Consider the following 27,257-nt stretch of genomic DNA (forward strand, 5'->3'; position numbering starts at 1 on the left):
TGTGAGATTAATTCTCTCATCCCTGCACCTTGGACAGGTTCAAATGTTGTTCTTATTTATTGTAACGCTTTCTTTCAGGTTTCTTCTGTCGTGAAGGCACAGAGGAGGCTGAGTTGTGTCCTTCAAACACTTTCAGGAGCTCCCCAGGAGGTGCCAGCCTACAGGACTGCTTACCCTGCCCTCCTCAGTATTGGTGTCAACCTGGTATGAGTTGATAATGTTCTTTATATTTAAATAGTTGGTAATGTGTTTTTTATTTAAAGATACTGTTATAATGTTTTCAGGGAAAATGCAGGATGCTGTTTATTATTATTATTAAGGGGCTTAAAGAAGGGTTTAAGATGCTTAGACAGTTAAAACATGATTTTTGTTTGGTCTAGATGAACAGTTTCCTGATGCTTTATAAGTAGCTTATTGCTTGCCTGTTTTTCTGTCGGGGAGTTAATTGAAGTCATTGTTGGTCTCATGTGTAAACTAGAATAAGTAGGTACCAGCATGATCTTGGCACTGGGACTGAATTAAATACAAAGGATGCAAATTGGAAAGACTTAAGAGAGCCCTGCCTTTAGAGTTGTTACTGAGCTTGAGATCATGAAGGGTTAACAGGGATAGAATGTAGCCAGGGGGAAATGTGTGAGTATTCAATAAACTATTGAAATATATGTACTTGTTATTAATGAAACTGATATTGATGAAACTGATTTGCTTGACTGTCTCGAATTGTAATGATTGTGTGCATTGCTTGAATTTTACTTAACAGACTGTATGTGGTTTGTCTTGTGTGTCATGTTTTGCATTTTGTCTTTTTGTTTATGTATGTCTGTAAGTTGTTAGGGACCCCCTTGAAAACGAGATGGTGCATCTCAAGGGGTTTATCCCAATCAATAAAAATGTCTATATATATATATTCCTCAACTGATAAGCAACAGTGTAATAAATAAAATACTCTAACTATGAAAATATCTGAAACCAATTTCTTTCTTACATTTTAGCATTCATATGTTTGTATTGCAGGAGACCCAGTCCTTCATCCGTGTCCTGCTGGTCTTTACTGTGATGGTCTGCCTGGCAGTGACTTCGATGGAGGGACGGGGCCCAGGCTGTGTCCGCTGTACACATATCGAGCCCACCCCGGGGCAGGCAGCAAGGGGGACTGCCTGGCCTGCCCGCCTGGTTCACACTGTAACAGCACAGGTCTGACACACTGCATTGATCCGACAACAAACACCAATTAAAACTAAACTGTTACAGATTCCTTTGAAATGCAAATGAAACCGATTCCTTAATTTCCCCCCGTTTTATTTAACGACACCCTGTGCCTGAGGTATGATTGGGTGTAAAATAATGCTCTACTAGTAATTTCTCTAGTGAGTTTGAATTTACATTTGTAAGGCCAGATCAAAGAGAATTACCTTTTTTAGGTTGTATTTATTTCAGTTTGTACGTACATTAATATACCAGTGCATGAGCCGTGCCTGAGATAAGAGGCGAGGAGGTATAATGTGAACATTCGATTTAAAACTTGAGGCTATGGTAATTACATTGAGTTTTGGATTTATAAAAGGAAATACTTTTTCTAATCTCTCTTTTTCTCTTCCTCAAACATAATTGAAAATATTTCAAAGTGAAGTCATATTGTTACAGTAGTGGTTGATTCCCCGGACATGGTGACCCCACCTCTTCTCCCTCTGGTTCATGTTATGCTAATATATTTATATTTCTGTTAGTGTCTAAAGTGATGAATAGGGTTTTCAGAAAGCTGTTATTTTCCAGGGCTTACAGACTCCTCCAACAGTCCCTGCCCACCTGGTTTTTGGTGCAGTGGATCCGGACCCCCCATCCTCTGCCCCGCGGGCACTAAGAGGGCCCTTCCTGGAGCCGCTGCACCCAGCCAGTGTGAACTGTGTGCAGGGGGAACCTTCTGCCCAGACCCTCGGGCTACAGGGAAGCCCAATGTGGAGGGGATTTCCTGCAGAGCCGCTTATCAATGTCCCATGGGTAAGGTTATCGATACAGTTTATAATGTTAGCTTGGTATATTGGATTCTGTATGAAAAAACTCTGAGTCTAATGCCTCTCTCCCTGTGGCCATTTATGAGGTTTTGCAGTAATGAGTATCTGCTCATAATTTAGGTGCAGTAACAGAGAGGCTGTGCAGAGCTGGCTCATATTGTGGACCTCAGACTGCTGAGCCTGAAGTCTGTCCTGAAGGATATTTGTGTCCTCAAGGATCTCATTCCTACCAAACCCCAAAGCAACTGTGAGTGCATGTAATGTCTAATATTGCAATACCTGGATTGCAAACTCATGATGTACATTGTGTATTTCTCATTATGTGTCCTAACTACAAAGCTGTGAATGCTATTGTGATGAGGCCAATTCCTAAAGTATTGAATCTTGAATCATCTTGAATCATACATTACTTAGAAGATATCAAACAAAGTTTTGGAAGAAGAAGGATTGTTTATGGACATACTGTATCTCACCAAATGTTGTGCAGAGAACATTCCTTTGCCTTCAGGTAATGTTATAAACACGAGAGGTACTCTCTAGAGACAGTGTTTGGTTTGTCCCTTCTGGGCTACTGTTGAAACACAAAATGCTAAATAGTGGACTCCAAGGAAAAGAAGACTTTCCCCGTTTAGATAGAAAGGGGCTCATCTAAGCTAAACAACAACACTATGATTTGTTGTTTCAGGTGATTATGCATAAAGAGTATGTTATGAATAGTTGTGAATAATAAATATATATTATAATAATATATGATGTATTCCAATAAGTCTTACACACTAGTCCTTGAACGTTTAAAATAGTGAAAGCTTAATGGATTTGGACTGATTTTACACAGTGTGAGTTAAAGCTTTATAAATAACACTGTTACCATGTCCCACAGCTGTCCATTTCCCTACCACTGCCCAGCCAACAGCTCTTCCATGAAATCCTGCGATGGCGGTTTCATGCCTGTCAACACCAGCGGCCTCAGAGGATCCAAAAACAGCTGCTGCACTGTGTGTGACGAGGGCACCTATCGTCAGTACCTCTCCCCCATCCAAAAATGCCTTCCATGTCCTGCAGGATACTTTTGTCCCTCTGGTACTTTACTCACCACCAGAAATCCTCTAGAACTCAATTTATATGTACAGCATTTGATATTTCATGCCTAACACCAAATAAACTGTGATTTTGTTTATATAAATGTGTGGCTAAATCCAACAGGTACAGACAACTACAAGAGTAACCCTTGCCCTCTTGGGTATGTCTGTCCCACCGGATCCACACAACCAATACCCTGCCCTGCTGGCTCCTTTGGCAACCTCCCTCTTGCTAAAAGAATGGGTAACTGTCAGCCATGTCCTGCTGGCACCTTCAACCACCTGCCTGCTCAGAAGGCCTGCTTTTCCTGTGGCAGCTCCTCCACCTCACCAGCAGGTTGGATACTATCAGATGTTTCCAGATATCTCAGAACACATTAAAAGCTTGTATCTGAACAAATATTATGTTTATTTTCTAGTTTTAAATGTAAGTTACAGTTTCAAAAGTGTTCTACTTAAACATATTTATTTTGATCATGTAGCAGTGCTGTGTCACACTTGTTTCCTCAGGTTCTTCTTCTTGTACCTGTATTGCTAAGAATCGAGCATTCCAGCACTCTGATGGTTCATGTTTGTGCAGAACTGGTTTTATCTTCTACAATGAACTGGATTTCAAAAGCTCTACTTCTGACAGTGAGTTGGACTGCCAGCCTGAGGTCAGTAGCCTTAGTTACTCTTAATTAGTGTATCAAATGTACACAGTGGTTCATCTTTGGACAGATTCAACAAATTGTGAATGGAGAAATATAAATATGGAGATTTACAAGAAGCATTTGAGCAACCCCTAACTGGCTTGATGATTTTACTTTTTAATTCGATTTTTTCTGTACATTTTGAAATCAGTAAAAGACGAGATAGGGAAATACTCCAACAAGCTCTGTATGTTTTAAGTCGTTTTTCATGTCTTATGTCTGTGTGTGTGTGTGTGTGTGTGCTTTTGTGTGTTTGTGTGTGTTTCAGGCAAACAAGCGTTGTGCCACAGGTGAGGTACGTCTGGCAGACTCCAGAGAGTGTGTGTCACCTTCCCTCCACTCGTGTAATATCACCTGTGGACAACATGGAGGAAATCTGGATGTGGAGATGGGAATGTGAATATCACTTTTCAATTCAAATGTGTCTTATAAAAGTACACCGCAAAGTCAAATACAATGTAAAAAAGGATAGATATAAAGAAAATTGATGTATGATTAGATTTGTATCTCTAAGTAAACAGCCTCTTATGCTGTCTGTTTCTCTGTCTCTGTTTTCTGTCTTGTCTGCCTGATCCTGATGCCCCAGCTGCCAGTGTGAGCGATATGTGTCTGCTGAGGAGCTTTGCAACACTTCCTGCCTTTCCAGACTACCTCAGCTCTCTGCCCAGTTCTCTCCAGATGGACACCTGCTGCTCAGCCTCAAAGAAAGAGATAAAATGGTCTGGGCCAGGGTAAGGAAGTGTGACAGGGCCATTGACAGACTGATTGGCCCAAATTCAAGATGATGGATTTCCTATTTACGTTTTAAGTAATACTTGAAAGGATTATTGAAAGGATAGGGAGGATTTTCAGAATCTGCTACCACCAGATAAAAATGAGCACAAAACTAGTATTAGTATTGCATCCAAAAAAACGTTTCAGTCTGTAGGGGCTGGCTTGGACGGTAAACTGGCAGAAAGCTTGGCAAAGCATTTATCAGGGTCTCAGCAGGACACCTGGAAAAAGTGTTGCAGCTGCACATTTGGCTATATCATTGCATAATGGCGAAGGAAAAGTGATAAATAATGAAAGTGTTTCTCCATGCTGAAAAATGCTTTTAGCAGTTCAACAAAATTGCTACTTGGGGTCATAAATTCAAGCTAGTTTCATTATCCATGAATCTGCATATTTTTTGTGCACAGGCTTTAGTGGCTGTTTAGAGATATTTAGCTCCCCAAACTCGTTATCTGTGCAATATCATAACAAAAGTATTTCTCTCTAGTACAGGACATTTAATTACACTTGTATACACACCACACTAATTTGTTTTAGATGTAACAACCATTTTACCATCATTTACATGTTTAACAATGGAAAAAAAACTTTTAAATATGAATATTCCCAATTATTTAAAACAGATATCAAAGCATAAAAGAGCCACTTAGTCCACTTTCTAGACTAGATTTAACAATCAGAAATATGAAGAAAGTGTCACAGTTGTAATGTTAATGGGACCCATTTTATTTCCTGTTGCACTGTACAGTATGTCACATACAGTAAGCTGAAAGATTAAGCTTGTTTTTGTTTACTTCCAGACTGTAATGAATGTTTTAGGACCAGATTTCCACGCAAACAATATTGGTAAAATCCATTTGGTCCAGTTCGACCCTGAAGGCGTGTTTGGTTGGATTCCTACACAAAGAGAGCTCATCAATCAGTTCCTGTCGGGTGACTGCTCTTAACTTGTCATGATGATTTAATGTTATTGTTCCGATGTATATTTAAAGGAAAAAAGTTGAAAACACAACTTTAGTGTCTAAACCCTGAGCATGTACCTTTACTCAGAACCAATAGAAGTCCTAAGTACAAGACCCAGACAAAGGAGGGAGACAAAAGATGACGTCTTTCCTCGTATCCCCAACCCCATCGCCTGTCTGTCCTCTGGTGACATGCTCATATTCCACCTCACCATCAACCACACTGGTACAGCATATTTTTTTTTTCTTCATTTTGTTTTTCTTATGACAGTTTGATGTATTATAGTTCTAAACATGGTAATCTTGCTCTCACTGTCTTTAATACCCCAAGACCGCCGTCACAGCCACTTCCCAGTATATCAGAAAGACCACTTATTTAACAGTAACCCCAGCTGGGACTTTGGTGCCTTCAGGCGTCTACAGATTCTCATGAAGCAGACAAACTTCAACTCTACAAGGTAGTGTGAAGCGTGAAGTATAGATTATTTGAGTTCCCATTTTGTGACATCTCCCCCCTTTATCTAAAACATCTCCTTTTCCCCTCCTTTTGTCAGGTTTGCCCATGTGTTCTTGGAAACAGGGAAGTATGTGTTTGTTGACAGTGCTGTGCCAGATTGGAGTTTGGTGGTGGTGGTCAGTGAGGAGGGGACAGAGTGTGACCCCCGGGCCTCCGTCTTCCAGCCCATGACCCCGGCACAGCTGGTCAAGCACGGGATTGTAAAACAGCACAGACTCAACCTTCTACCTGACTGGGGAGTGATAACAGGTGTGTATCACACTGTTCCCTTATAATGTCTATTTATGCATGTGCATGGTTGTAACAAGCTATTTTATTCTGCCACAATGCTAATACCTGTGTTTAGGGATCCTGAGTCTGCTACTGGTTGTAGTTGTGGTTTTGACCACCACAGTTTTAGTTCTGCGACCTGGAAAAGCAAAACTTGTCTCCCAGTGGAGGGCTAAGCCGAAGTGGCGCAGCCTTGGGGAGCCCTTCTGTCCGGTGGATTGTGTTTGCAGTGGAGACAGGTTGGTTGGCTTTAAATCAATACTGATGGTTTGTTTTAGCCATGTGTCAGGAGACCGGTGTTGGGTATATAACTATCCATGTACTCTCTCTTTTTTCAACTTAATTATGTCAATTATGTAAAATGCTGTCAAATATAAATATGTGGCTTTTTATTTGTGTTTCAGCATAGCAGTCCCAAGCCAAGGTGGTTACTTAGGTAGTAGGGGTGTAGGAGAGGGAGCTGAGGAGACGGCTGTTTCAAAAGGAGGTGAGCTTGTTATACTGCAGTACAGATTTCAAATCAAATATATATTAAGTAATTGGTAAGTTTAGATATTAGTAATAGTAAGTGGTGATACAAATTCTAGTGATCAGTTTTTTTGCTCAGGTGCAGATTGTGGAAAATATTTGCAGAAAGGTCTAGAAATCTATAAGTAGAGTTGGCTTTAATGTTTCTCACTTATTGCTTATTGCATTATTCATGCAGCTTGATAGGGGCGTTTAAACATCTATTGGCCCGAGCCATTATGAAACCATCACGCATGACTAGGTAGCAGTTAACAGCCTATTCCAGAGATTGATGATCTCTAATTGCTTGTGCTGTTATCTCTGGCTCTGAAGTACTTATCAACCATCGCATGGAAGCATGCTGCATCCGGACGGTCTTGTAAAGCTACAGACGCTTCTGAATTGTTATTGAGCTCAGTCAAACAAGCTTTTGATTTCATGGTGCAGCAATTCATCAGAATCAGAATATCTTTATTAGTCCCACAGAGGGGAAATTTGCATCGTTACAGCAGGAAAGAGCCACAGACAGCTTAATGTTACATATGTTAAAAAAAAGTACTAAGTTATGAAAAAAAAAAAAATATAATAATAATAATAAAAGAAAAAAAAAAGTTCTTAGGATTTAGCAGCCAGGTACATATTACACAGTTATTAATGGCATATGTATATAATGTATATATTGCACATAAAGCACATATTGCACATAGTTTGATGGATTTAACAGCAGCAAGTTACACCATTTACAAAATAATCAGAATAAGTATCTCATTAGTTCTTTGGGATGGGCTGATCAGACTTTCCCCCATATTTCAGCCCATTTCTAACTTGCATATTATTGACATCTACTCTTCCAATTTAGGATGTGTGTCAGGGTTCTTTGATTTGGAGGAGTTAAATGTGAAGACTCTGTACGACAAACTAGAGGATCAGAACCTGCACATAGCCTCACAGCTGGCCAGGCACCGCAAAGACACGCAGGAGTTTTATAGAAACATTTGTCAACAGACTGAAACACTCAAGGTGAGTTTTTTTATAGCAAAGGCATAAATTACTAAATTCAACACTTGTCCGTTATATTTAGGACTTTTGGTTTTCTCAGGTTTCAGATTTTTTTTTACATTTTGTCTTTCAGAATGTCTTTGACAATATGGATCATAAAAAACTGAATCTTCTTAAGGAGCTTATAGTCCACAATGCAATGAGGGATAAACCATCTAACAGCATGGCAGGAGAGAGGGATACACAAGGTAAAGCTGAATGATGGTCATATCAGATTTCATCGAAGAATACTTTTTTCAAGAGCAATGGGCAGAAAAAAAACAATTAAAGGACTGGGTTACATTTGGGGAAGTACACTTAATTTCTTTCATGTCCAAAGTTAGAGGAGAATATGTTATACCATCTACACTATCTGAGAAAAATATAAATATACGTCATGGTGCAGTGATTACTGAAACAGGGATAGCACTCAAATACATACTGTAAAAGAGGGAGAAATGTTGGCAGAGTCCAAAGAATGCATAGGGAATAGGAAACAGTGGGTGGTTGGGTTATGCAGAGGGCGTGGCTGGAGAAGTCAGGCTGAGGGAATGAAGGAAGTGGAAGCAGGTATGTGTGGGTGTGAAAGTCAGAAGATGGGGAAAGGAGGCAGAAGACATCTGGTTAAAGGCAAATGTTAATTCAAGTTTTCTCTACTATTTTGTGCATGGGACTAAACATCCTGATCACTTCAGCTGAAGCATCTGTAGCGTTACTGGGAGCTGTTCTCAGGTCAGTGGAAGCCCTCTTATGCAGGCTCACAGGAGAAGCTTGGCAGAACCAGGAGTTGCCTGCTCCTCCATACTGTCATACTGCTCCTCATGATGCCAGGGAGTGTGAGCCGCAAGCTGGATACACACAGCCTGGTGACACCAACATGTGTTATACACAGGTAAGGTGTTGTTTTGTTTGTAGCATATCCAGGAATATCAAAGTGGATCATAATATCAATGATCATATTATGTCCACAGTTTTCTTCAATGAATATGACCAAAGCAGAGCAAGGTAAGGAACAAATATGCAAAGGTGTGTTGAATTTCCAAGAGAACCATGATGTTATGTCCCCCAAATCTCCTGATTCTGTCCTCTGCACAGCTCCTTGTCTAAGTGACCATGACCTGTCCAAGCTTGTCAGCATATCTCCTCTATTCAAGACCCTGCAGGAGATACAACAGTCTTTACAGAACCTTACAACAACTGGCTCTGATCAGCATCTTCATAATGGTACAAAATAGGCATCGAAGAAAAATGTAACTTTTAATGAATTACACAACAAATTACAAATGCCTAATGAAGCATTTTTTCATATATTTGTATCCACTACAGAGCATTGTGTCGTTGATGCCCAGAACCACGATAGGCCACTAGTCCCGACTGCCCTGGACAATCTCTCCCCTCAACACTCGGCCGTGTTCCTGTTTGGTTGCCAGGTGATGCAGTTGCTCGCAGACTGCCCCCTGTTTCCCTCCGTGCTCCTGCTACTGACCAAGTCGATCCCTGTTTCCTCATCTTCCTCTAATGAGGCTTTACTGGCGCATTGTTCAGGGGACTTTTATTTTGATGCAACCAATCAAATCCTTTATCTGTCAGAGGCAAAGCTTCAGCATGTGGGACATTTCATCGCTACTATTCTGCAGGCCATGGCCTACATAGCATCAGGTAATAAGATTGTTATTGAAGATAGACTTGAGAGTGAGACCCAGTCATTGTTTGGCAATAGCCATGTAATACAGTTCAACAGCTTTGGTAATCATCTTTGAAATCACAAAGTATGTAAGTCTCTTTGGAAACAATATATGTATTTGTTGTCTGTACAACTAGGATCCAAACCTCAGGGCTTTATGAAAGCTCTCCATGAGGCCATTTCAGCTGTAAGCCTTCAGCTGCTCAACATTTCTTTTAAATGGAACACAGCAGAAGTAAGTATGAGCTTTTAAGGTCGCACACATCATTCTCTTACTGCATGGGTAAGGGAAGATAACTTTGTATGCTTTCTTTTTACAGTCGGAATTTGATGCTTCAGAGGAGCGACACGGTGCATTTGTTGAGGAATTTCTTAACATAAGAGTTCCCACTGAAGGGCTGTTCACTGAGCACCTGTTAGCTAGCAGGTTGGTGAGAAACATTAAAAGCCTCCAGCAAAGTGAAGTATTCCATTAGATAAATCATTTAAAAACTTGCTACCTTTGTTCCAATTTAGACTTCAAAAATATAAATATTTCAAGTTAGAGCAGCTCGTCACAAACCTGAAACGGAGTTCAACTGACAGCACGGACACAGGTAAGACAATTGTTGATTATTGTAAGAACAAAGAAAATAGTTTACAATATGCAAAATGATAACATGATAATTTCTCTGACCTAACCATTTACAGGATAGACAAAATATGTATAATAAACAAGTACTTTCCTAAATCTTAGCAGTTGTGCAATAACATTATATTTGACAAAAGCATCGGTCACTGCAAAGTAAGTATTTTAATATGGCAATGGTACTACTGTCGATAGATTATATGGTTGTTAAATGAGTTAATTTATGCAAGCTTGATATGGCATATAGTCAATATAGCGCCATTAAAAACCTGATGTCAGGAGAACAAGCACATGAACCTTGACCAATATAAAAACCTAAGAAGGTCTGACTAGCAGTCCACTTATTTCTTATGCTTTCACACTGCTATTCCCATCCTGCAGCCATTGATCCATAACGGATTTGTCAGGCTATCTTGTCAAACCCATGAAGTTCCTATATTTCCCAAATGTAATTTATTCCCCACAAAAAGGCACACATACAAACCAATAAAGACTTTTAATTGTGATTTCAAATTAAAGTCAGATGTTTTTCCCTTACTCCCCCAGTCACAATATCTAGGCATCATTAAACCGTTAATGGCAGTTCTGTGGCGGAAAAGAAGGAAGCAGATTTGTACCTCCTTCGTCAACTTAAGTGAAATGTCCAATATCCCAATATACACACAGTTCAGGACTTGAATGACAGCATGCCAATCAGCAATGAAGTTGTTCTAGCATTAAGGGGTTGTGTTGCTTGGTACACAATAATCATATATTATTGGAAGATTGACTTATTGTGTCTCTTAATTTTCAGAATCTAAAGTCTTGTTTGATTTCTGTAGGTTTACCACCAAAAGGGACACCAGTGCAGGTATCAATCAATTAGAAATCATAATCTTAATTTAGGGTATAGTCACTATCCTCATACCCCCCCGTGTTACGTCATCATCTCCTCCTCCACAGATGTCCTGCATAGAGGAAGAAATTGACCGCATGACTGAGTCTTTTCTGCAGCTGAGTGTGCAGCTGCAGAAGAGAGCTCAAATGAGCTCATGGCTGAAGGAGAGAGAGAGGAGTGCTGGCAACCATTCTGCGGTAATTAGCCGAATATTTCATATTTTATTACAAATAATTAATCAGGGTGGTAATTTGTGCTGGGAACATTTTAGAAAGTATCTTTTATCATTTAATTGCCTACAAATGTCAACATGCTCAAATGAACCCTGATGCTTATTTTATTTTCTCACTTCTCTATATTTTATAGCATTTCATAAATATGAATGATATATTACATTAAAAGTTTAACCTTTAGTGGATTTCAATCATTCAAGCCTCATGCTGATATTCATGTGCTCCCATTCAGCCCTGACTAAAGAGGGACATGTGTGAATCACTATTAATAAATTCAGTGCCTGCATATTTGCATTTTTGTGTTATTTATTAACACAGTGTATGGATTCCCTTACATATTTTTACCACACACCATCTCTAATACATTCTCTAATAATGTCCTTATGCAGAAGGCAACACCAACCAGCATGCCAAGCCTGAGTCGTAGTGGAACAATCCTGCTGGAACTGAAGAGGCGCTATGTATCACAGCGCCTCAATGAGCTCCAAATCACATTAGGCCACATCAGACAGAGCCAGCAGCATGACGGCAAGTCAAAATACGTGACAAGAAGCAGCTCACAAACAGACAGCATCACCACTCAGCAGGGGAAGGGGGATCTTTACCCTGGCATAGAAGGATACAGTCCTGCTGGCGGCCAGCGGAAGGATAGTATTCCAGCTAGCGAGGATCACAGCCAACAAAAAGAAAAGAGCAGAGGTCTTGGTAACTCTAAACTGGAGGGTCATATTTCCGACCAGCAGACCATCGACTCTGTTCAAAGACACAACCCTGACACATTACTGGACTGCCAGATGCTGGAGAGTCAAGATCAGCTGCATCTTAATGAAAGCATGAGATAAACAGTCGGATCACACAAGACAACACAACGGGACAAACAGATATTGATGACATGTGGGAGCCCAATGATCAGTAACTGGATCTGAATGTAAATCAATCCTGAGAAATGTGTTTCTAGCTTTTTTGTGCCTTGTTGTTGTTCTTTAAATAGCTTTACTATCTATGTACAGTTTAATATGCTGTCTTGTTTGTTGAAGGATGACTCAAGTTACCTCTACTCTGAAAAACTGCTGTTCTGTTGTGTTCTTTTGAATTATCTGTGATCCAGAACAGAAATAATGTCTGGAAACAATCGGTGTGACACAATCTGTCATCTTGTTCAAACTGTTTCTCAGGCAGGATTTAATACCGGCCCTTCCAACAGGCTCTGTCATTACCATATTATAATTAAGACAATAAACTTCAGCTTAATAAACACAAGGTGACGCTTGTGCTTCTGTGTTGGTTCTTGTTCACAACAACCTCCCCCTCTTGTAGAAGTGAAGACCCACATGTCCACATGAATATTTAATATTTAACTCTAACCTTTCTTCCCGAAGCAGTCGGGTTCAACATTTAATTCAATAGCAGATACTAGACGTAACATCTTGTAAGAGAAGTCTTTACTGCACGAATGCTGACTTCTTCTGCTTTGGTGGGTTATCTGACGCACTAAGTTCTGGGTCTTATAATAGAAAGTAAGTATTCCTAAACAGGGCCATGAGCCAACTCAGAAGGTCAGAGGGAACAAGTCTTCACTTACTATCAGTGTTAGCTCAGAGCTCTTTGCCAAGTTCCCGGGGTTGAATCTGGCAATGCCCTGTAGCTGTGTGTGTGTGTGTGTGTGGGGGGGGGGGGGGTGTGTGTGTATGTGGGGTGTGGTTCAGTGGCTGCCTGAGAATATCTGCCTTATCAATTAGATTAGCTGCTATGTGCTGCTGACGTGGCCTGTGTGTGTGTGTCTGCCTCACAGCAGCACATGCCATCATAAAACTCCAAGCTGAGATTCTCCGGAGCCTTGTGTGTATCTTTGTGTGGGAACATACAGTGGTACAACATTATGCTTGCTCTAGTTGTTTAGATCCACACAAATGCTATTTTTAGGAAGACTGCCTTTGTGTGATGTTTGTGTGATATGTATACGCATATAAAGTATATGAATTACAGACAAAATATCTTGACAAGAATTATTCCTCTGATAAGAAATAGTTGTATACAAATATAAGCTGCTTAGGGGAGGGGAAGTGGTTTGTCAAAATCACAGCAGGCTATATGCTTGCATGCATCTGTTCGTTGCAATTGTGTCGTGGGAAAACGGAACAATGTTTACCTGTTTTTTCCGTCTTTCTTTTTTGTTTTGTAACGTATCATTTTTATCTGTATATTGTATATACGTGAGAAAATCACCACACATGGTTTGCAAGCAATTCATATAATTTATTATAGCAACACCCAATATAGCAATGTACATCTGCAAATGGGATCTGTATGAATACCAGTGATGATGGATGTTTAGATAGCATTAAGAGGTTTTTATAGCAAGCTGCAGAAGATTTACATCTCCAATTTCCAGCATGTTTCATCCATGACTGTCAGCTGTAATCATGTTCTAATCTGAAATCCTTCCAAATCCCTAGAAATCTGCTCTACGCAGTGCATCCTCGAGGAGCACACAGACACACACACAGACATGTTTACAGCCTTATGCTGGTAAATGCTGTTGGTTTTGTTGTAGAGGGTAAAGTTGCTGTGAAAACACTGGAAGAGTAAAAACACATTAATTATTCATCTGTTTCTTTGAAATGCTTTTATTTTTGTTGAAAGTAAGTCAAACACATTGGATGCCTGTAAGGCTGTGAGGCTTCCCGTTGTTCCTGAGTCTGTGGCTTGTCACTAAGCAGGCCTCCTCTAGTCACCATGGTACTGCATTACTGTTGCTATGGTTTCCTTATCGGCAGGATGTGGTTCAACCAGGCCTGCCATATTTAGTCTTTTCCTCCGAGTGCCGGCCTACCGCTGATGCTGACAGAAACACAATAGTGCACTCAGATGCCTCTTTGCTTTTCTTTTTACATTAAAAGCTGCTCCCTCTAAGCATTCAAACAAAAACATGTTGATTTACTCGGTCACAGTTCTCAGAATCGTACATTTTCATGTTGATGTTTACAGATATATACAAACTAATTCAAACCGAAATGTGCAAGGTATTTCCCCAACATGTGGTATAAAAAAACAAAAAAGCCTGAAATTCACAAACCATTCATTTCTATGCTTCGTGAGAGTAATCCTTTCATAATAACAAAGACAATGACTCCGAGATTAAATATGTGATCACATGTGATGTAACTGTGAGATTATTGTGGATCGTTCAGGCTTGAGGATCACGTATCAAGGGTTAATCTCAGCATGTTGACGAATAACATTAAACAATGCTGCAGTAATCCAGTTGTTTCGATCAGTGATAAAAAGCAAGCCAAAGAAATGGGCAAATATAATTAAAGAAAGCAAACATCATTGTTAAATGTGTTTCTATACATTATAATAATTATACATTTACACTTGAGATATTCAAATTTAAACTCCAAATATAGGTCCCTATAATTATTGACGTGTAAGAGGTTTTCTTTGTAAAGAAGCAGTTCTCTCTAGTGTTTCATACAGAAGCATAGTTATTAAAGATGGTTGAAGATCGTATAGTGTCTATAATAAACTGCAAGTAGATCAATATTGCTTCAGATGTTCTGCAGGTCTACAGAACAGAGAGAAACAGGAAAAAGAGCAAGATGTACCCCGTCATTTCAATCTGTTGACATTTGTATTTTAGCCTTATCACATCGTTTAGTCTTTACAAAAGAGGCGAATCACTGCAATTTCAGCAAGACACAAAAAATAGCATATAATTAAACTGTTCGGCAGTCACGTCTCTCCTCCACTGTGTTGGCTTGATGGGCAGGAATATGTACTATTAACCTTTTCAAATGAGCTTGTGACTCATTGTAACTACATTTGTAAAAGTAATATTTTTTTGGAATGAGGTTTTATCCTTCAAAAGATTAAAGAAAAAGAAAGGGACATTTTGCTTGAGCTCCATCCGAAATATATTCAACGATATAGATTAAATATCATAGAAAAGGTCAGGCCCTTTCAAAGCTAAACTCCCAGATGATACGAGATCATGTGATTAGTGGGTTGTGCACAGTATGTTATCAGCTGAAGTGAGCCAAAGATCTGTCACGGTTGGTCCCACAAGATAACAGGGTTCGGATCCAAGTGCTTACAACGAGCAGCAGGGAGGGTTTATCGATGTATTCAAGATCAAGCTTTCATGCTACAAGAATCAGTAGATTCGATGATGGCAAGTTGGCCAGGAACAAAGATGCTGGGCTGCTACTTGTAGAGCTAGATCTAATCAGAGGTAAAGGGGAGCAGGTACATAATCAAATAAAGTGTATTAAGAATAAAAAAGCTTAAAAATAAGACGGTACAGTAGCCTACTATAAGATAAAAATAGTCTACATTAAAAAATGCATACTTACAAAGGGGGACCAATTGACTGTAATCCAGGGTAGAAATCCTTGCATGTCTTATTCTAATTTGCATGTGTGTGTTGCATGTAAATGAAAAGTATGTATGCTTTGTATACCAGCAGCCAGACTATTATATGACTTAAATACTTCAATAGAGCTGTAGGCCTAACACTTGTCCAATCCTCTTTTTTGAATTAAGGAGATATTGCACTTGATTCAGTATGATTAATTATGCTTAGCAAATTAATATTCTGAATGGATTGAAAGAGCTCTGCTATTATCTGCTCAACACGATTATATTACACAGGGCCAAGCGAGTGTCCTGTGTTCTTGTAAAGATTTAATAAAAACTAATTTGAATTTGGTTTACATGTTATATAATGAAACCCTGTGTTTGTTTAGCTCCAGCAGTCAAAAGAAAGGCAAATGCAAACAGGCTTGCATAATGAGTTGGTTAGGCCATCGCTAATCACAGTAACATGGTCATCATGCAAATTGTAGTGTAGGAGGGAGTGACTCACGCATGCGTATCATAGCCTCTGCTCAGCTACCGCTAAGTGACTGCTGAAAAACAAAGGCAGCGAGTCGAGGCTGCGAAATGTCATCAGTCGTTTTTAAAAGAGGAAATGGACTTCAAACAATCAATGGTGTGGTTCTTTGAAGGGTGAAATAAGCGAAGTGTTATCACTGCTCTTGCTGTTTCTTTGAAGACTCTCGCAACAGTAAGTGACTAAATCGGCATTTGAGGATCCACAGGTTCCTCCTCGTTGCTTGTTTTCTTTTTTTCTTCTGTGTTTCTGGATGGATCTGGACTGAATGACAGCGGCACGGGGACTGTTGTATCGCCAGTAGCCGTCTCGCATCACGGACTTGTTTATTGCACCCAGTGGAGTGAATAATGAAGTTAGTGCTTTCTAGATAGATGATGAATTGCGAGTCAGGGGGTTATATGAAGACTTTATTTCGAATGAGCATGTAGGGATTTCAGAGCCATTTTTCAACAACTTTTGTCGTTTTAAATCCTGCCTTTGAAGAGACAGTTGGGTTTGGATTTTCCGTCTCGAAGAGGGAAGTTTCCTGCGCGCTCGCCTGCCGAGGAGAGGCGCTGTCCGTGGTACTGAAGTCATTTAAACAACTCCTGTTATCTTGGCTCGTGTGACGACAACTGAACAGTTAAATGTGACACTGTCCACCAGCAGCATCAAAACGAGTTTAATATGGTAACTCAAACCAAAGTTCATCTGCACACGTTGGTACTTTTGTTGTTTGTTGGTAAGTATAACTCTCCCCAATGTTCCAATAACTTTTTGAAATGTGACATTGCATGCCCTATTGCATCGGATTTTCACTTACACAGATGCGTAGGATAATAATCCTGGGCCTGGTTGATGGTTTGTGAACTCTCCAACTGACCCTGAACTCTAAACCCACTTCTAAAGCAGTCCCACTGCCGTCTGCACAGTGCAACACGTCAGCATACAAGCGAAGTAAACCGATGCATTTAACAGAGGACACAAGGGTTAACCTTTTTCCATTGTCTTTTTCCTCTCTCTAGTCTCCTCCCCATCTGTCTTGATGTGTATTTGCCCTCTTTTCCTGTGTTTGTGTGAGCCCTCACTGAAAAAAGAGAAAAAAAAGATGAGATGGAATCGATGTTGTCACTGTCCGCCCGGGGGGGCTTTAGGTTATATAAGAGCACGGGACCCAGCACGGCATCAGTCACACAACCATGTGGCGAGATCACTCAGATTACTGCCTCACTTCACTTAACAGCAAATGTTTATGTTTATTATCCTCTCAATTCTGTCCCTCCCTTTTATCATCCACTTCCTGCCTCCCTCTAGTTATTATTTCTCATGTAATGCATTTATTCATCAATCATTTATTTCCCTTATCCCTGCTTGCACACAATACTGTCCTCCTTCTACACTGCCCAGTGTTCTTCATCCAACACTCCCTCCCTCCATGCACTCCTTCTGCTAGATAATACTAATGGGCAGAGGCCATCATTAGTGCTTACTGGTCTGGATGATCTTGGATTTTCCATCAGTATTGTGACTCAGGTCTCTCCAGTGCTCAGGGAGCTGCATAATTAAATGTGTTGCTTTTTAACGCTTACTGAGTTTTGCAGCTTGCCAAAGGTTGGATTTGTTGTAAGCACAGAGTTCAAGTGCTGATCATCTCAAGAAAGAGGCCAAATCTATACAGTTAGAAATGTGCCTGTCAGTGTGCATGGTTGTATTTTCACAGTCATTAAATTAAGCCAATTTCACTGGCAGTTTGTTATGTAACAACATGTTTTAGTCCTACCAAGAAGGGACATGGGGACTTATAGCTTTGTCTATAGCACACTTTGAAATTATCTTGTATTTACAAAATGCCCACTCTGAGGCGACCTGTTTGGTTTAGTGAGTAATGAAAGCTCAACAGGAAAACTACTGCAATAAGTTGTTTATACTTTTTATTTTCCATTTGTATTTACTGAAACATGAAACCTTCCTTTTAAAGCTTCCCTCCAGAGACCCATAAACATACACTGAGTCGCTTTTCGTAAGGTTTTATCTACACAAATGTTATGTTAACTATGTTTATCTCCAGGATTCCAAGTGTATTAGGTTGAGAACAGATACAATTCTCCCTTCAGCAAACACGTATGCAAACATCCTCTAGTGTCAGACACTGTGAATACATCTTTCTGCACAGTAAAGCTGAAACATAAAGTAACAATAAGCAAAACAGCTAAGAGGCACTTGAAATATTTGACTGAGCTTTCCTCAGAGTCGCGACTGAGTTTAACATGTGTGATATGTTTATGCTCCATCAGTCCATCTGAGCCAGCCAGTATGTGTCGACATCCCGTCGGAGACTAATGCAGTCGTGGGGAAACCCATGAAGTTGACTTGCATCTACTGTTTAAAGAGGGACGAGCTAAAGTCGAAGACATGGGTAAATTGGTACTACAAGCCATATGAAGAAAATGACATCCCTCCTGAGAAGACTCATGTAAGTTGTTGCTACATTATTTTTTATAATGTGATGTAATGTATATGTTTATACTAGTATGTCATATCATTTTCGATGTATTTATTGCACGACTGCTTGTCTTTCCTCTCTCCTAAGATATACAAGTTTGATATTGACAGTCCAGTAGATTTGGATGGACCATATAGGGGCCGTCTGAGATGGGATGGGACCCAGGACTTGCAAGATCTCTCCATTTCCATCATCAACGTCACCTTTAATGACAGTGGTGTCTTTGAGTGCAACGTAATACGAGAGTTTGTGTTTGACTCCTTCAATCCCTCGGTCTCAATCATCAAGGAAATCAAGCTGACAGTGAAAGCAGAAGGTGCGGCTAACAGTTTCCTACTTTTTCCCACATTCTTCCACCCTGTTCTGTGCTCAGGTTTAGCCTTATGCTTGTTTGCCATTTCAGTACAACTGAGTGTTCGGTCTAGCTGGGGTTCTGTGTTGAGACATATTAGTTCATCAGGGTTATTTCAGAGCTGCACGTGATGTTTTTCAGACCTCAGACTTGTGTTTGCCGTTTAGTGATTCTCAGTCAGTGGCATGCCCCCGTGGTGATACTAAAAATACACATTTGTCCCAAGAGGTGTACAAGATAAATCTGACACACAAGTTGTGGAAGCTTTTTCCCCCATGTAATGCATCACAAATAAGTCTTATTCTACCATTTTAAAATAAAAAATGCAAGAAACTTACCAACAGCCTTCAAGTAAATGTATAATTCATATTTGGCCTTAAAATAAACCCAAACCAGAGGAGGCCCAGCAGTGTTTCAGTAGTTGTACTGGGAAATGTGTAATTAATCTGTATACAAAATATAAATATTTTAACTGATTTTTTCTCTGATGCATTTAATTAAATTAGTTTTCTTTGCAGATGTACGACTGTTTCAGTAATTATTTCCCAGCAGTACAGCCTCACCCAGTATACTGTATGCTGGAGAGGTTCGGCTCAAGCGTGTTGATTCAAAATCCCTCCTGGGAGAAACTCAAATGTACTGAGTGTTCTCTTTATCATGTACACGCCCCTCCTTCGAGGTTACATAGTTGTTTTTCTGACTTTTCATTATATATTTGCAACTCATTGTTTTCACTAAGTGATGCATTAATGTGAGGCAACTAACAACACCACTTCTCTACCCTTTGTTGCCGCTGTAAAAGGAATAATTGTGTGTCTTGTTTTGTCTGCCTTCATTGATCATGAAAGCTTTCCTCTGTTGTCAGTGAAGGGGTTAATTCAAAGCCAACTACTTTGCTATCTATTATAAGGGGTAATGTATTCTGCTTCCCGAATGCTTGGCTTGCTGAATGTTTCATTTACCACATTGATTAAATATACAATACAACATGTATATTTGGAACTACTTTTCAAAAATGATACCTTCTTGCATGTGGTATATAGTTCACTATCAGAGGCATTGGAATATAGGCCGACTAGTTATCCCAGTGTTTGCTTTAAACTGGAAAAAGATGGGTGCACATTTGATGTGATTATCCTCTGAAGTGCAACTTTCAAAAATATACTTATATGTGGTCTTTTATACATATCAAAAAGCCTCTCCTTCACATCTCAAACAACTGTAGCATCACATTTCACAAAGCCTTGAGCCAGTGTACTGTACATTAAAGCTTGGGAATCATATTACTGTCCATAGTGGTAGAATGGATTAGCTTACGGAAAATCTATCAGCGCTTTCCCATCTACATTACACTTAAAAGGATTATATTACACTAATAGCCTCTATTTGCAGAGACTGCAGAATCAAATCAGTGAAAGCTGTAAACAGTCGGGTCAGCAGGCTTTCTGGAATTCGGTTTACGCACTGGCATAGTGGTTCACAGTGAAATATAATGACCGAGAAATGAAAGATTTTGAAGGATAGGTTACATTTTTGTACAAGTCATGCTCACATTGTTTTATTGAAACATTGTTTTGGCTTACTGTTTTCATTCCTCTTGCACGTACGGGCCATTTAAAATAATAGTGATCGAAAAAATCCACAGCCTTCTTTTGCAAAAAAACATTTAAAAGTTTATACAAAGTAAGAAAGCTTAAGCCTTCTTCTAAAATTGGTCTTTAATTCCCTCTTATACTATTTTTTCACTACATCTTTGTGGGACCAAAAAACTAATTTAGTCCTAAAAAGAGTGTAACGTGGCAGGCAACAAGTGGATTTTTCCCCCCCGCACTGTTCCAATGTTTATAAAGAGATATGAGCATTGTTCGAAGACACAATTGAAATAATGTGGACTAATTGAATACAATGTAAAGATATGTTTGAATAAGTCATACATTTGTTTACATAAAACCAAATGATTAGCTTTAATATAAAATGTGTAATGCACTGAGAACCATTTTGACTTGACATATCAATCTCAGTTCATATGTAAGGGTGCCCTGTGGAGTTTTGACTATCAGCAGCTCTTTGGGGCAATGCCTTTACGAGTGGGTCCCTTTTTTGTTTGTGCACGTGCATAATGATGCTAATGCACCCTGATGTTGGTTTCACGCCATTCTACTGACTGACAGTTGGTGACACCAATAGTAAGAAATACAGCAACAACAGCAGTAAATAGCTGCTAACAATCAGACAAACAACGCATGGTTTAAAGTATTTTTATAAATTGGCCTCTCAAAGTTTCTTTAACAGGGAGACAAACAAAAAACTATCTGGTACAACTTAAGGAAACACACAATGTATTCCGATAAGAAACACACAATGTAAACATACATTTAGTTGTTTACTAGAAAACTCCCCAGGGCAGCTTTATCTCCCTCCAGACTCTATTATCATTGTGGTACAGGTATGGTCATAATGTTCTGTGTGCAACATAGATTCTCTTCAAACAGGATGCACCCCAGAAAACTCGACCTTGCTTTGCTTAAAGGTCAGATGCAAAGTAGGAACTTTTGCACGTATTGAGTTGGAATTTGACTGTTATAAATATGGCCTTTTCTTTTATAATTGACAGTGGAGGGGCCAGCACTTTCCCAATCCAGTAAATGCATAATCATCTCCCCTGCTACCTTTAACACAAAGACATTCATAGGAATGATGCGCCCTGAATAATACATCTTACTTTCTCGTATTGTTTGTGCTCCCCACAGCCCTTGGAGACTCCGCAGCGATCTACTCTGAGATCATGATGTATTTGCTGCTTGTTTTCTTGACCTGCTGGCTGCTGGTAGAGATGGTCTACTGTTACAGGAAGATCTCCAAGTCTGATGAGCAGGCACAGGACACAGCGTGAGTCTCACACAGACACAAAAGCATTCAAGGTTCAAGGCTTTTATTGGTCATACGTACATAGCTACTGTTTAGTTATGACGATGAAAATCTTAGGTCACAGGCTCCTCCAACAGTGCAACACAATAAAACAGAAAAAATAAAGTAAGTGAAATAGTGAAATAGGTAAGTGATTGGAATATGATATATTAGATACATAATTTCTAAATTGCAGCCAGATGAAGGTTATGGATGTTGTTTCAAAGTTCAGGTGTTTAGCAGTCTTATGGCCTGTGGGATGAAACTTTCCCAGAGGCTGGTGGTTTTTGTCCGGTTGCTGCGGTAACGCCTGCCAGACGGCAGCAGACAGAACAGTTTGTGGCTGGGGTGATGGGGGTCTTTTATAATCCTGAGGGATTTCTTCCTGAGCCGCTGGGAGTAAAGGTCCTCCATGGATGGCAGCTCTGTCCTGGTGATGTGCTGTGCAGTTTTCACCACCCTCTGTCAAGCCTTACGATTGAGGGCGGTGCAGCTGCCGCACCAGGCCGTGATGCAGCCAGTCAGTAAAGTGTAAGTCGGGGTACCACTGAAAGCAGCTAATTGAAAGACTGCATGTCCTTAAAAGCAAACCTATTGTAAAAATGTCCAAATAAATATCTGTACCAAGTTCTCAATGACGCTCAGCACAGCTAGGCGGTGAGTTCACATTATGTGTCACCAAGACAGTGTGTGACAAATAAGTGTCTGGGTGTCTGGTTGTTACATAACGTTACGTAATTTATAAAAAATATCTGAATGAGTGATTTGTGAGGCAACTACCAGGCAGAGAGTGTAGAACAGAGGAACGATACAAGTCAGACAATCAGGGAAATAAATCAGTTTTTAACCCTCCTGTAGAGTAATCTGAGTTGTGTCAGTGTGAAGAAGTGTAAGAACTGCTGACTGCTGTTTCTAACAACCTTTTTACATCAGCGGTGGATTTGCAGCTCCATCAGAAAGCCACTTTCTGTTTCACCTTGAATGAACTGAGAAAGACCCGAATGCCTCTGTGAAGTCATCTCCCACTGCACTGCCTTGTGGTTGATGAGGGCAGTCAATCCACGTTGACAACTTTTAAACAGGCAATTTATGTCCCAAACAAAACCAATCAAGGATAACACAGAGCACATGTGCTGACGCAGTTATTATGGTTTTGCAGACAAATAATCCTGAGTCCTGCAGTGATTGACTCAATTCCATTATACAGGCGAGGATAAAAAACAACACAATTGAAAACATTTGTGTATAGTCCTTTATTTTACTGTTCCATAATATAATACAACATTTCCAGGAACAACTGGATTTTGGTTAGAATTCTTGGAAGAAAATCGATTATCCTGGAAAGAAAACCTTCATTTATGCATTTATTATTTGTTAAAATAACTATTTGAATAATTGAGTAACTGATAAAAAAACAAAAACACGTGTCCACTATTTGATAATTGAATGAAATATAATAATTGAAAATATTTAACTTTTTGGTCATCAGTCAAAATAAGTGTTTTCCCCACGGCTCTGTGGCGAGCATGTTTCAGTCATTTTTGACATATGAAGACAAAGCCAATGATCATTAAAGAAAAATCAATAAATGTATCAATGATAATATCGAAGTTGCAGCTCTAGTTAAGACCTGAACCAATGAAACTGAAGAATTAACTGAACCAGTTTTTCTTGTAGATTGGGTCTTACTGCGTTTTTCATTCATTTGTAAGCGGTATGGATTAATTTGTCCCAATATTATGTTAAATAACGGTAGTTTTATGAATTATTTGTAATATAATTGTAATAATTCCTCAAGCAGCATCAAAAACATATTTGCATTTTGTTTCTAAAAACAAGTTTGTGTAGAGCAAGTTGAAATGATGTTAAGCCGAAAAAATACATGCAAAGTTTTTAAATAATAAATAAAAGCCTTGGAAGGTAATCATGTTGTGGCAGATCAAGTCCGTGAGTGGCTGCTGACTAATGTATTTTAAAATATAATTCAGCCCTCAGTAATTATTGATCCGAAAACAGATCAGGATTGAACATTATTTTAAGCATTAAATAAACTAATGTTCGTAGATCTATATAATTCCTCAGTTCCTGCACTGAAAGGGTTAATGGGATGTGTCCGGCTCTCAGCTGTTATTGACCTGCATCACAGCACATCCCACAGTGTTTTGTTGTTGGCATCTCAGCCGTCCCTGCGTAATGGATACATACCATAGCTAGACCATTTTTAGGGTTACATTTTGTGATAAATGAGTGACTCAGATCATATAAGTCATGTTACCAAGGGACAGATGGAACACAACATATAAAACGAGGCTCTGTTTGAAATGTGCATTATTTCACTTTTATGAATTGTGCTTCCTCTACACAGTTTCTGTGCAGCTCTGTTGAATAGGGTGCATATTTGGTGATGGTGTTGTGGTTTTCAACGATATGAAAGTTGCTGTTAATACTAAATGAGGCCGTCAGTCTTCCTGATGCACAACCCGTACAATAGCTCCCACTGCTCACATCACACTGATGGTTTTTATCTTTTACAATTCATTTCCTCTGGGAGTGTACATTGTTATTGCATCATGAATAAGGTACAATACGAATGAACAAAAGCCCAACACTCGAAGGGTGAAGGGTTATGTTGTTCCCAGTCAATGCTGTTTAAACCTAAATTCACACTATTATTTTTGCATAAGGGCCTACCACCAGGTCTTAGACACTCCTCTGTTTTTCTACCAATTTGCCTGCAGGACAAACTACCTAGCCATTCCCTCTGAGCAGAAAGACAACCCAGACGCTCCTGTTACCAAATAAAAGCAGTTGTCAATGACACGGTATTTTACATGTGACTCTCTCAACCTGATCCCGATCAGTGAAACCATCCCCTTCTCTTTCAACCCATTGTTTGTGCCTTTAGTCCTCATAAGTGTGCCGATCTGTAGTGGAGTCCTGTTGCTTTAACACCCCCTCTTGCTTGTTCCATTCAAAAGGGCTTTCATTTTTGCCATTTTTAGAAACGTCACCTGATCACAAGCCCTCCATTCACATGCAATCTCCATTCAATGTACAGTGTTTCATTTAACAATTCTATATGAGCATGACTATTTCAAATGCAGGCAATTCAAACACAGTCCCCTCGGGCACTGACCTGCATAGTGAAGATAGTTAATTATAGCAATCTAAAGTGTATGGCATGTTTATGAAATAGAACTGCTGAATTACAATAATCCAGATGGACCTAGTTGTTGATTTGAATTTGATTATGGCGAGTTTGTATGCTTTTTATTATTTCAGACAGGACAGGTTATTTAGCATATAAATCATTCTATGTTGAATAAGATTGAACCCGTTCTCTGCTCTTTTCCAGGTATTAATCATGATGGGCTTCGGTGTCATGTGACTGAAAATATATACCACAACCTCATCTTTGCCACTATGAAAGTACGACTTTCTCAGACAGGAATCCTGCCAGCCGACCGCCCCTGTGTATCGACTGTGTTATGCTAAGAGTGAATAATGTCCAAGTGCTTCATTGTTCTCCTTCTGTTCCACTTTCTTTTGGTTTACCTTTGTGCCAGGTTTCTGAAAATAAGTGCTTTCACAAAAACAGAAGGTTAAGGAACAAAAATGTGTCCTGCACTTATCATCAAATAAATATCAGCCAGTGCGTAGAATTAGGGAATATTTTCTTAGTAGTTAGTGGCGCCTCCGTGATTTCTAACCTATAACAGAAAAGATCCAGTGAAGAAACTGTCCTACTGGTCGAAAGGCTATACAACTCATATACTGACTCTGTTTAGCTCATTTAGTTTTGTTACAATTTTATAGACCACGCTTAGGTTTTAAGTCACAGTATTTGTATTGGCCAATATCTTTCTCATGTTTTTTTAAGGAAAATGGTTTGCATAGCTTTTATACTGTATGGCTGTGCATCTTCCCTGTTTTGCTGTGTGTGTGTAATGGAAAAACTGAAAAATGAAAGACGTTGAATTGACTCTTATTTCAGTTCATTTGAATGAATCAGGAGATCTTTTCTGTAGTTTTCTTCCTCTGAATAAATCTTGTATGCATGTTCAGCACAAGTTATTGCAAGCAATTTCTCTAAAAGCTTTGACTGTTGCTGGTGGTCTACAAATCATTGCTATTGAGACTGAATGTGTGCCTACTTTTATAGTACAACACTGAAGAAGTGTTTTTAAATGCTTATGATTCAATCACACCACGCTGTTCTTTGTCCATTACAGATATGTGTGTATGAGCTGCTATTGAACGATTAAATTCAATACATTTCACATCCTGTGTTCAATCTCTTATGTTTATTGACAAGTTTGTACTTCTGTTTATGTGCCGATGCCTTTTGAAATTGTAGAACTGGATGAGTCCATTCTGATGTTGAGAAGAAAATGCAGTATTGACTTTACTGTAATACGTGCTCTGTATTGTTTGTGATTGTGGTATACTGTTGAAAGGAAAGTGTGGGCTTTAATTAACCACAGTATGGATCACTGTTGTTTAGCTCTCATTAACAGCACAGAAAAGCAGCTAACGAAAAAATACTTTGATTAGTTTGTACTGAAAGTAAAAGTCAGTATTACTGATCTGAGATCAAGTATTGTATAGCTGAGAGTTATATTCAGTGTGAGCAGAGCAGGTCCTGATAAGCAAAGCCAGAAATGCTGTAGACGACAAAGAAAGGTGACAAAAGGTGAAATCAAGAAGAGATAAAGGGGGAAAGACTGACAGTTATCGGGAGATGTGATGTATGTTGCTATTCCAACTAGCCGTGACCCACAGCAGTGACAGATATAGCAGCAGCTGTTGTTATAGCAACCCAGGCTTGCCTGTAGCAAGGCAGAATGCCTTGCAGAGATATTGCCTTCTGATAGTTCAGACACATTCATTTATTCACAGCCATAAAAACATTTACAGCTTTATTTCTTACTATGGACAAAACATAAAGTAGCCACCAGTCCCCCAGCATGCTTTACTACACCAGGCTGGATGTCATAGAAATGCTACAACCCCACTGAGGAATGGTATTTTGTCTGACTAGCAAATAAGTAATGTAACAAGTGCAACCTTTATCTATCCATCAACTTCACATAGATTGGTTATTGATTGTGAGACACATCCCATAATCAACAATATGGCATTATTGCTCTGAAATGCATTGTGAAGAGCCATTCCGTAACCCTCCCCCTCCTCTCGCTCTCTTTCCTTCCTCTCTCTCTCTATTGTTACAATGTGCCTCCCAGAGGATACAACCCAGTAAAATGGCCCACATTCTACTAATGTAGGTTTCAATTAAGCCACCAGGCCCAACTGCCTCTGTAGTCTGGTAAGCATTTTAAGTATCAC

The 27,257-nt window shown here is 39.5% G+C and overlaps 2 protein-coding genes across 2 annotated transcripts in view; both read left to right on the plus strand.

The window, feature by feature from the left end:
* Window positions 1-12,533, plus strand: part of LOC117552161 — a 55,356-nt gene extending 42,823 nt beyond the window's left edge. Inside the window, exons 78-104 of the mRNA XM_034225431.1 lie at window positions 79-204; window positions 1,015-1,194; window positions 1,774-1,998; window positions 2,133-2,259; window positions 2,893-3,092; window positions 3,216-3,428; window positions 3,602-3,747; window positions 4,052-4,179; window positions 4,370-4,514; window positions 5,358-5,490; window positions 5,608-5,745; window positions 5,851-5,977; window positions 6,074-6,285; window positions 6,383-6,545; window positions 6,711-6,793; window positions 7,673-7,833; window positions 7,946-8,060; window positions 8,547-8,743; window positions 8,823-8,856; window positions 8,947-9,075; window positions 9,178-9,510; window positions 9,673-9,770; window positions 9,856-9,962; window positions 10,052-10,131; window positions 10,985-11,013; window positions 11,106-11,237; window positions 11,663-12,533. Of these exons, the coding sequence (XP_034081322.1) occupies window positions 79-204; window positions 1,015-1,194; window positions 1,774-1,998; window positions 2,133-2,259; window positions 2,893-3,092; window positions 3,216-3,428; window positions 3,602-3,747; window positions 4,052-4,179; window positions 4,370-4,514; window positions 5,358-5,490; window positions 5,608-5,745; window positions 5,851-5,977; window positions 6,074-6,285; window positions 6,383-6,545; window positions 6,711-6,793; window positions 7,673-7,833; window positions 7,946-8,060; window positions 8,547-8,743; window positions 8,823-8,856; window positions 8,947-9,075; window positions 9,178-9,510; window positions 9,673-9,770; window positions 9,856-9,962; window positions 10,052-10,131; window positions 10,985-11,013; window positions 11,106-11,237; window positions 11,663-12,115 (4,214 nt within the window). The 3' untranslated portion in view covers window positions 12,116-12,533. The remainder of the gene's footprint in view (window positions 1-78; window positions 205-1,014; window positions 1,195-1,773; window positions 1,999-2,132; window positions 2,260-2,892; window positions 3,093-3,215; window positions 3,429-3,601; window positions 3,748-4,051; window positions 4,180-4,369; window positions 4,515-5,357; window positions 5,491-5,607; window positions 5,746-5,850; window positions 5,978-6,073; window positions 6,286-6,382; window positions 6,546-6,710; window positions 6,794-7,672; window positions 7,834-7,945; window positions 8,061-8,546; window positions 8,744-8,822; window positions 8,857-8,946; window positions 9,076-9,177; window positions 9,511-9,672; window positions 9,771-9,855; window positions 9,963-10,051; window positions 10,132-10,984; window positions 11,014-11,105; window positions 11,238-11,662) is intronic.
* A 3,606-nt stretch (window positions 12,534-16,139) lies between these two features.
* Window positions 16,140-26,191, plus strand: scn3b (sodium channel, voltage-gated, type III, beta). Its single transcript, XM_034225650.1, has 6 exons — window positions 16,140-16,891; window positions 18,444-18,622; window positions 18,740-18,968; window positions 21,755-21,893; window positions 24,650-24,733; window positions 25,267-26,191. Exons 1-5 carry the CDS (start codon window positions 16,837-16,839, stop codon window positions 24,711-24,713), a joined length of 666 nt encoding a protein of 221 aa, XP_034081541.1. The 5' UTR covers window positions 16,140-16,836; the 3' UTR covers window positions 24,714-24,733; window positions 25,267-26,191.
* The last annotated feature ends 1,066 nt before the right edge of the window (window positions 26,192-27,257 follow it).

Source organism: Gymnodraco acuticeps, unplaced genomic scaffold (assembly GCF_902827175.1).
Source record: "Gymnodraco acuticeps unplaced genomic scaffold, fGymAcu1.1, whole genome shotgun sequence".
NCBI classification, from domain to species: Eukaryota; Metazoa; Chordata; class Actinopteri; order Perciformes; family Bathydraconidae; genus Gymnodraco; species Gymnodraco acuticeps.